The 10861-nt window shown below is 35.3% G+C and overlaps 2 protein-coding genes across 3 annotated transcripts; one reads left to right on the forward strand and one right to left on the reverse strand.

Moving 5' to 3' along the window:
- Window positions 1-977: 977 nt before the first annotated feature.
- On the forward strand, window positions 978-2716 carry LOC145047845 (ABSCISIC ACID-INSENSITIVE 5-like protein 2). Of its 2 annotated transcripts, XM_078996209.1 has the most exons (4): window positions 978-1143; window positions 1303-2223; window positions 2303-2374; window positions 2472-2716. In XM_078996209.1, the coding sequence occupies exons 2-4, from the start codon at window positions 1420-1422 to the stop codon at window positions 2550-2552; spliced, it is 957 nt and encodes a 318-aa protein (XP_078852335.1). In that variant the 5' UTR covers window positions 978-1143; window positions 1303-1419; the 3' UTR covers window positions 2553-2716. The 2 variants fall into 2 exon arrangements, with proteins under 2 accessions (XP_078852335.1, XP_078852336.1); XM_078996210.1 differs by having other exon boundaries at window positions 978-2223.
- A 97-nt stretch (window positions 2717-2813) lies between these two features.
- LOC144997834 (putative nucleobase-ascorbate transporter 10) lies at window positions 2814-5633 on the reverse strand. Its single transcript, XM_078957698.1, has 13 exons — window positions 5526-5633; window positions 5335-5432; window positions 5051-5227; window positions 4852-4952; window positions 4695-4770; window positions 4534-4593; window positions 4247-4428; window positions 4073-4169; window positions 3880-3966; window positions 3732-3790; window positions 3545-3636; window positions 3142-3299; window positions 2814-3057 (listed from the first exon to the last, which is right to left on the reverse strand). The coding sequence occupies exons 1-13, from the start codon at window positions 5575-5577 to the stop codon at window positions 2851-2853; spliced, it is 1446 nt and encodes a 481-aa protein (XP_078813824.1). The 5' UTR covers window positions 5578-5633; the 3' UTR covers window positions 2814-2850.
- Window positions 5634-10861: the final 5228 nt, after the last annotated feature.

The following is a 10861-nucleotide window of genomic DNA, read 5'->3' on the forward strand; positions in this document are numbered from 1 at the left end:
AGAGAGAACACGTCATATGATTAAAATCAAAATCCTAGGCGTGTTTAAAAATCTAAACTTGTTCAACATCACTTCATTGTTTTTGTTGCACTTTGCAACCTATGTTTCTTCTAAGCTACGTTGTAGACGAACTATGATATTGTCATTAAAATACACATCATCATTAAACTGATTGGAAAAAAAAGACAAAAGGGAGGGCATGAACATATTCTTTTAATGTGAAATAGGTATAGAGACATTTTACAACTATGAATAGAAGCATGAGAGAAACAGAATACAAATTGTTGCACTACAGGTTTCTGTTATTTGGAATCGCTTGGTAATATCGAACTTTGTTTTCCTGATAACTCAATAAGAGTCAAATGCATAACTGATAACCAGACCGACATACCTTATGCGGTACCAACCGTACCGATTCCGATCAGTTTTTTCGGTCCAAACAAACGTTATTAACACCAACAATCAACCAACAACATTATGAAAGAACAAAAAATTCTATCTTACATGACAAAATAATATACATGTGCACGTATTTCTTCAACCAACACCTTCAATTACCCAACTTTTTGTCTCACTCTTGAAACTATACCACCCTGTAAGCCTTCATTTCCTCTTAAACCCCATTTTACGTTAATAATTACTTGCAAAAGGCCAAGGTTTCCAGCTCCATTGAGGTACGCAAAGTTGGTTTTTTTGGCTTCTCAAGACATAACGTTGCTAAACGGGGGTAAAAATGTTTTTAACATGACACGTTTGATGTCACATCAGCTTGGTAACCGCTGAGAATGGTGAATTCTGCTAAATGACGGATGCATGCAACAAATCTTGAAAACTTCCAAATTAGGTATAAAAATGATTTAGTGTAAAACTGTAATTTTTAAAAGCACTTATGGGTTTTTATGTAATTTTCTATTTATTTATTTATTTAACGGGAGTATGATTGAATTTGGGTTATTTTATTACATTAGAGTATATAATTGATCACTTGTGTTCTAAGATTGCTGATTTCTCTGGAATAAATGTTTTGTTATGGAAGAAAATGGTGAACATATGTTGCTGCTGCTTCTGCTGCATGGAAGAAGAGCCTAAATCCATCTTACCAGCCCCATGATTCTTCCCCCTTTTCAAAATTTTGCATCTCTGGTTAGTTTTTCCTCCAATCCGGTTTGTATCATCAATTCCTCATTCAACGCCGATTATCTTGAATTAGGAAGGTCGAATAGAATTCATGAACTTTAGTTCGAATTCCGCTAACAAATCATACAGATTTGAGTTGTTTCTCTTTCGAATTTTCAATCGCAGGTAAGGAGTCGCGGATTTCGATTGTTTAGAGGAAAAGGGATCGATTTTTCCATTTCGGAATTTGAAATTCATCTCTTCGAAGAAATTGATTAGTGTATATAGGTTAGGGTTTTATCTATGGGGACTCGAACCATGGGATCGCATGGTGGTGGTGGTGGAAATGGTGGAACCCAACATCCTAAATCCGACGGATTGTCAAAACAAGGCCCTTTGTATAACCTAACATTGGATGAGGTTCAACAACAATTAGGGGATTTAGGGAAACCTTTGAGTAGTATGAATCTCGATGAGCTTCTCAAGAATGTTTGGAGTGCTGAAGCTGAATCTAATCAAGGTCCTGTACATCAACACACATCATCCATGCCAGATCTTAGCAAGAAAACTGTTGATGAGTTATGGCAAGATATCCAAAAGAAGAAGAGTACTACTACTCATAGTAGCGTTAGTAATGATAACAATCTTGAAGGGAAAACTACACGAGAGAAACAACCAACTCTTGGTGAGATGACACTGGAGGATTTCTTGGCCAAAGCAGGGATTGTTGCAGAATCTTCTCACGAGAAGAAGAAGAAGAATCCTGTTTCTGTTGCAGGAGTTGAATCAATTCCATTGCCCCAACAAAATATCAATCCACAACAAGCACAATGGATGCAGCAGTATCAGATCCAGCCAATTCAACAGCAGCCACAACATGTGTTTATTCCAGGTCATCATCAAGTTCAGCAGCCACTTCCTATGGAGACTGCTTATTCCGAGACTCAGATGACAATGTCTCCATTGATGGCCACTCTTTCTGATACACAAATTCCTGGCAAGAAAAGAGTTGCATCTGGAGATGTGATGGAGAAGACTGTGGAAAGAAGGCAAAAAAGAATGATCAAGAACAGGGAATCTGCTGCACGTTCACGAGCAAGAAAACAGGTATGTTTTCCAAATTTATATTTATTTTTAATCCTAGAAATACTATCATGTTATAAGAAAGTTGTATAAACTTGGATAGGCTTATACCCATGAACTGGAGAACAAAGTTTCACGTTTGGAAGAGGAAAATGAAAGACTGAGAAGAGAGCAGGTATCTCTTTTTTTTAAGAAAAGAAAACTAGAATTTAATCAAAATCATGAATATGTGCGAATTTTTTTTTGTTGATTATTTTAATATCTGTTTGCAGGAGGCAGAGAACGTTTTGCCATGTGTACCTCCTCCTGAACCAAAGTATCAACTCAGAAGAACAACCTCAGCTTCTTTCTAACACTCTTCATGTCAAACATCATATGTACAAACAAACAAACCTTCATGTCTTTCTCCTATTGGGACTACTTCATATTTCATGTTTTAGTTTTTAGTTTTCTTTTTCATCAAGGTGTCATATTTATATGTCATGGATATGTAACTTCAACAAGACTTTTGGGCGTATATAGTAGTGTTGAGTTATAATTTTTTTGAAAGAAAATTGGACAATGAAGAAATTGAATTTGATTCATATCGTGGGAAAGGATAAAAAAAAGGGTCATATTGCCAAAATTCATCTAACATTAGAAACATATGAATTATAACGCTGGGAATAACTTGTTAAGTTTCCATGGAAGTTTATAAAACTCATCACTTCGAACATCTTTTCCATACACTGCAAACTTCTCCCACCATTCTTTCCCATTCTCGTTTTTCCCATGAGTAATCGTGCAGTCCAATATCACTGCAATCATCACTGCAACACTTGCATGTGACATCAACACCACCGACACCATGTTGTCAAACTGCAAACCAAATTATATGCACTGTTAACTGATACTGATACTGATACTGATTGGCCTATGTAAAAGATATGAAGTCAAACATACCCATTTTGCATGGGTGTGCATGGGGCCATGATTGGAGACCCAATGTTCTCGAAAGAACTGTGGAAGTGAAAGTCCAAGGGAGAAAGAAAGGCCTAATATGATTTTGGTCCTGAAACTGTTGAGATTACAGAACTGCAAGTGTCCTAGACCTACTGAAGCTGCATTCAAATTTAACAATAACTTGTATTAATTAATTGGATATGAAAATGTATGGTAGTGATGAATTAGGAAGTGGGACATACATACACAACCAAGCAAGATACAGTATAAAGCTGAAAAGATTGGTAAAGGTATTGAAGCAAAAAAAGCTCCAAACTTTCCTGTTGAATGGAAAACATTAAAACAATGATCAGTTAATTAGTCTGAGAGCAAATTTTGATGAAAGGAAAGAAGGTGGGGATACCAAAGACTGAGAAGAAGATCATAAAAGCAGCTGATATTTGAATCACACGTCGACTCCCAACTCTAGTTAAAGCCAATGCACCAGAATTTTCACTACAAATCATGGGATTTTGTGCTTCATAAAAGGTAAAAATGGCTAAATATTGTTAATATGAAAGTTCACAAGATCATTAAGTTGTTGTCATTACATGGATGCAGCAAATCCAGTAACATTTCCACACATGCCACCGATGAAAGTCCCTACTCCCTAACAACAACAAAAAAATGTGTTATTTATCTATTTTTTTATTTTAGTTTTATTTTAATCTCAATTAAATTTGTAATGCGTATATATACCAGCCAGCCAATACCACGGCTCAAAACAGAAGGTGGGACAGGAGTGGCGCTTCCATATCTTGCTGATGCACTAAACGACCCTGTTGACTACACATGAAGAAAAAGATTAATTTTTCCAATGCATGCATTTAGGAAATTAAAAAATATAATAAATTAAAGACATAGGTAGAGGAGATCTAGAATTTAATTAAACCTCAATGGAAGAGACGAAAGAAGCAACTATCATGGTGATAACTTCACCAACATCAAAAGTAGGAGTACCCCATTGAAATGGATAAGGAACATAGATCCTGTGTAGTTACTAGTTAGTCATTTATAACAATAACATCACTAAGAACTACAACGCAAGTTTTGAATAAAAGTATACCAAGGAGCTCCATGTATGAGTCCAGAATGATCTGTTCGACAAGTGTTTAAAGTGTCTGTAGATTTGTTGTATGCACCACTCCATGTCAAGATTCCAGCACATGTCCATGCAATCGACACAGAAAACAACACCACAAACCGATCACATATTGGCTTCTTGGAGGTCATATATGGAGGAAGATACTACAAAAAGTCAATAAATGATCATGCATATATACAAAGTTAGTTTCACTTTCTTTATATTAATAACTAAATATTATCAGTGATTTCTCCAGAACTAGAACTTGCCTGTGAGATGAGGACTATCAACACCAACTCCCCAAGCCCGATTTCTATGCATTTTCCCAACTAAAACAACAAGAAAAAGTAAAATAAAAAAAAAAAGTTATTTTCTTTCTTTTTCTTTCATCCCAATTATTATCTTTTTTAGAACTAGAAATGGATCTTACCATGGGAAAAGCAAGATGATAAAGGCCAAGTCCAGTGAAAGTAACAAGAGGAACAACCGAAAGAGGGCTAAGATACCTATACACACATAACACATATATAGTTAATATAAACAAACATACAATAAGTAAATTGAGTAATTAACATCAAACACTTTACTTTACAACGTTTCTCCACAAACCAAGGAATCCAAGAATCATCTGGAAAGCTGAGGCGATGACAAGAGCACCTTGTATTCCTCTCATGGTCTGTGCAAATCTCTTTTTCCAACACACCAAATAAATTAAACCATTAGAATTGAAGAAGAAGAAGAAGGGAAAAAAAACAGTCAATATGTTTGATAAGATGATGTAGGTACCTGATGAGGTTCTTGATACATACGATATCTTTTAGCATGAATTATGGAGATTACAGGGACTAAAAACGCATGTGATCCACCAACAACAGATGGCAATCGAGTTCCAAACATGGTTTGCGTTAATGTGTTGAATCCTGAAAGAAAAAGCAGCGTTTGAATCACCCTGGCTTTCTCAGCCTGGATCGATTCATTCAACAAGATTCAAACTTGTAATTTCTTCATTGAATGTAATGTTTCATAATTGATAATCAGATATAAATGGATACTTGTAACTAATTACTTACATTGTCACCACCCATTTGAGAAACTGTCATGGTTGATATCAACACATTAGTACCCAAAGACAAAACGTAATGTTGGAACCCCAATAACACTGCTTCCTCTACATTTGCAAAAGATATATACAAGAATTATCAGCTATCTTTTTTGAATGTGTAGAATTGTAAAAATTTACAAGAAGAGAATGATTACTGACTCCATGGAGGTGGACTATTAACACAATACTGAACACCAGAAAGTTGCTCCATTACTGGGTGTGGTTGCAACTCTTGCTTAGGTGCATTTTGATTTTGTCTGGATTCTCCATGGCCTTGATTATGTCTGGATTCTCCATGGCCTTGATTATTAGACATTGTTGTGGCTTAAACAAAGAGACGATGTTTTTGTGTATATAGTTGGCTCAAAATGAAGAAGAAATACTCTTGAATTTTTGTGTGTAATTAACTTGAAATTAATGATGAATCAAATTTGTATGAATTTGACCGTTACTGATTCGTTAGTAATAAATTCTGAGATATGGAATTGATTGGAATCATAAGAAATTCAGTTACTTTACTGTATATGTTTAGAGGTGATTCAAATTTGAACTTCAACACTTTATAATCCAGCAACATCCCATCAACCAATTAATATCAAGTTTATAACTTGGGTTTAACATTCTTTATGACATGACAAATAATATTGGGGGAATTCTAAATGCACCAATTCAGTGATTCACTTCCAAATACACGAATGGATTGATTGAATGATATACGACAGTTACTAAATTTGACCATTTTTAATATATTTATATTAAATTTGTATCGGTGTTATACAAATTCACAAAGAAGTTACTTTCCAAGTTACATTAAATGCCCTTACACTTTTAATAATTCTAAAATCAAACCTTATACTATTTTACAACTTTAATGCGTGTGTGTATATATATATATATATATATATATATATATATATATATATATATATATATATATATATATATAGGTTCTGTTGACATTAAAAATAAAATAGAGATCTTGAAATTCAATCTCAACTATGTATTTCACATATGCCGCTCTAACCTTCCGACGTACCGGCGTGGCAGGCCTGGTATAATCATAAATGATTATACAACGCCACCCATTCCTTTCTCCTCCACCACCATAACCGCCACCGCCACCACCACCACCACCACCCATGACACTAGCCGACCCCACCACTGTCACCTCAGTTACTTATACCACCGCCACCTCTGTCACAACCATCTTTTCTGCCACCGACTGTCATAATCATTTATGATTACTCAATCTGTGAACAGAGACATATATGTATAATCAATTATGATTAGGCATATACATATAAACATGTATAATCCTATATGATTATACCTCTCTACTATACAATCATTTATGATTAGGCATACCCCATTGCTCCCGGTACGCTGGAGCATTAGAGCGACAAATGAGAAATATGTGATTAGGCATTCGAATTCATGCAATTAATGGTCACTAACTACACAGAATAAGAAGTTAAAGTAATCTAATATCAAATCAAGCAAGTAAGTCTCACGTCGTGAGTTCAGTAGATATCCGTGTTCGACAAGGATTCCTGATCCGCGATGTTTATCTTCTGGAATGTCCCAACTCACGCTGTGAGCCTTTAATACTCACGTCATGAGAGCGTGTTTTTGCTGGATTTTTATTCTTTCAAGTCTTCATCCTCCAGGGTTCCATTCTTTGACGCTTTTAGTCCATTTTCTTCAAAATGTCTTCTATTTGTGAAACATCCCAAAAATATGACCCAAAAATTTCGTTTTCAATTCATTATTAAAACCATAAACCATCAAAAGTCATAAGTGCCTTAGACTCGTTCCTACTGAAGGGAAACTCACCTCGTATAACTAACTGCTGATACTCGAGTGAGGAAATACTTGTATGAAACTCAAATAGAAACCAAGGTATTAGCTTTTTACCTTTAACTAGTCTAAGATGACCCAAGAACTCGAGATCTTCTGCCCTCCTTTGATGTCTTCACTCTTTGCCTTCGTTCTCCTAGCTTCAAACCACACAAATACAAGGAAGAATGGCTCAAGAATGCATAAGATTGATTAGGGTTAAGAGGTGATAAAACTGGAAGGGAGGCTAAATATGATGCTTAAATAGGGTGCAAGACCCCGAAAATAGGGTTTCCCTATGGCAGACCTACTAGTCGAGTTTATGCTTGGACTCGCCGAGTAGACTCTTTAAATCTCGCGTCCTTTTTGCCATCTACTCGACGAGTTAGGGCTACCAACTCGTCGAGTAGCTCAACTAGAACTATAATAACTTAAATAATTGCATACCAGGAATGAGGCGTTACAATTTGGCTGCAAAATACAATTTAACCTTATAAGTATCATTATTCCATGCAAATAACCAAAATATTAATTAAAATGTACTTAAATATTGCCTAAAAACATGTAAAAATATGACAATATCACTACCCCTACTACCACCAGTGCCACCGCTATCCTTGCCACCACCTTCATCATCGTTGTCACTACCACCGCCACCGCCACCACATCCGTCACGTTGTCCACCATCGCTACCACCACAACCGTCGCCACCACTACCACCCCATGCTATGATTAAGAAAGGTAATTTTGGTAATTTCTTAGAAACCAGGTAGTTTTTATTTAATTAAACGGTGGATAAATGGTAATGCAGTAAAATTACTTAAGTTTTTTCTGGAACATCCTATGGCCATACGAGAAAATAGGTAGAGATAATTTTATAAAGATAATGATTGAAACATTTTCCTTTGTTTTCGCTTAATTTTTATATTTTTTATATTTATAATGTCATGATATGAACACGAATTCAAATTTTCTCTTCATAGTGTCTATTATTTTGGACGCAATTACGGGATTTTTTTTTTACTTTAGAAATATTATTTATAAAAGGCTGTTAAAAATATATATTTTTAATATATTATTATAAATAAATAACTTTAACGATAAGGTTTGAAAGTAAAAGAATTAAAAAGTTGAAGGTTTAATATATATTATTATTATAAGTTGTAGGGTGTTGAATAAAAATAATTGATAAATACCCATAGATTGAAGATGAGGTGATATGATAGCACAAAATTCCATGCAATACACGAATCCATTCGTGTAAGTACCATAAAATTAAGCAGTTATTGACGTGAAGAAAAGATAATGACTATATGTCTAATAGGGTTAATGATCAATGAGTGATGCAATTGGGCTTCCTATTGAAATTTGTCCAACATAATTAGTACAAGAACTTAAAGGTGGCAATCGTGTCGTGTCGTGTCGGGTTCGTGTCTTGTCGAAACACTAAACGGGTTGAAAGTGCTTGACCCTAACCCGACCCATTTAATTAACATGTCGTGTCGTGTCAACCCGTTTATTTTCGTGTCGAGTTCATGTCGGGTTTCGGGTTAGGGTTATACCTTGAAATATGTCATGTCATGTGAGGTTAAAAGATTGAACATGTTGAAAGAGTAGGAGTTACGTAGGTGGAGAGGAAAAACTAATAGTTTGGAGGCAGAAGATTGAGCATGTTGAAAGAGTAGGAGTTAGATAGACGGCTAAGTCAATTCAACATTACAAAACGACTCAATTAGATAGACGGCTAACAAAATAAACCTACCACACACTCTCTCTCTCTCTCTCTCTCTCTCTCTCTTTCTCCCTCTCTCTCTCTCTCTCTCTCTCTCTCTCTCTCTTCATCTGCTGTCCCAAGAACCTCATCTCTCGCACTTCTCTTCTCCTCCCATCGAGCAAACTCTACCAACCCCCACCTGCCTGCCTTGTTCTACCAGACCATTCTTCTGTCTACCTTCCGTTCGAGTTTCATCGTTGGATGCCGCCTCCGTTCTTCTTTCTTCGAGCGACCCAAGGTCATCGATTATGTTGCTTTGCGTCTCTTAGATCGATGCCGAAGATGAGGAAGAAAACCCCACAAAGGGTCACCGGTCTCGAAGAATCTGCATATTTGGAAGAATTCTTAGCTCATCATCGCTTTAGTAAGGATTCACACACATGCGCACACACACACACACACACTTTTTGAAATCGATTGAGAAGTAGAAGATATATAAAGGGGCGAAATCGATATCAAATTTGTCAAGAGTCAACCACTTTAAACCAGTAAACCCTAATGTCTCGATTAATAGGTGCATGTATGTATTTTTTATCGCAACTCTCAAGGATCCGATATAAGGGTGATATCTGGTGGTTCGGAAAGGGGTGAATGAAGGTGTTCGATTGTGGGTGATTAAGGTGACTTGTGGAATTTAAGATTTTGGTTTTGCTTAGAAGAAATCAGAGAGGGGAAAAATGTGATCTTGGAATAAGGAATGATTCTAATGATGAATCGCTTTCACAAGTGTGGAAGGTTGTCAAGCACATAAGGTGTTCGATGAATTGACAAAGAGACAAATAAAGTTATACCATTGAAAACGACTCACCTTTGGCTGACCCACACACTCTATTTTTGTTTCTTCTTCTTCTTCTTCAAATCCTCACACAATTATCTGTTCTTTTACTTTTGCTCCTATATATTATTCATCACAAACTTTTCTCCTTCTCTTTCAAATTAATGAACAACAGCTCCAAATTAGAACCAAATCGATTAGAAGGGCAGTGTTGATGGGGAAGTTTTATTGGGCATGAGGAAGGAAAGATGGGGGTGAGGGTGGGATTGGATGTTTATGGTGGACAATGGTGGCGGTCAATGGTAATGGTGGCGAACAGTGGTAGCAAACGGTGGTGATGGTGATGACCACTAGTGGTGATATGTTCTTTCTTGAGTGTGTGTGTGTGTTTGTTGAGAGAGAGGGAAAGAGAAATGGTGGGTAGACCTTTTTTTTTAAAGTTAAAAAAATATATATTAATTTAACATATATGTTTCAGCAATTAAAGAAAATTAAAAATATAAGTTATGAGGGCAAAATCATCTTTTCAAGTGTATAGGGACCAAAAACAATAGAAAGATCTAAAATTGGACCACTGGTGCACCAATATTTCATTTTGGACCGAAATTACATAATTTTGCCAACCATAGGGACCATTTTTGCAATTTTGTCTTCTGAGTATCATATTAACCGTCATAAAATTTCAAAATATCATATATGTCCTTTTTAAACATCAAAATATTATATATGTTATTCTTAAATATCAAAATACCGTATTTATACTTTTTAAACATTAAAATATCAATAGTAATATCTAAAATATCCTCCATCTACAACAAGATAATAATCAACAACAACAAAAACTAAACAATCAAAATATACATTCCATAGAAAGGGTTGAAGATGAATCCTTTTGTCTATAAAGAAGTCGACATTCCAACAATTTAGAAGTTCACATTCCATTATCAATAGACGTAAGAATAATATGGTTAAATTTCTTAATTATTATAATAATTCTAAGGTATAAAATGATTATAAAACATTAAAAACATTATAAAAAAAGATTTGGGCAAATATGACATTTTGAAGATTTATGAAGAGTAAATATGATATTGAGAAATTAAACTGAAA

Source organism: Lactuca saligna, chromosome 5 (assembly GCF_052625555.1).
Source record: "Lactuca saligna cultivar CGN05327 chromosome 5, ASM5262555v1, whole genome shotgun sequence".
Classification (NCBI taxonomy): Eukaryota; Viridiplantae; Streptophyta; class Magnoliopsida; order Asterales; family Asteraceae; genus Lactuca; species Lactuca saligna.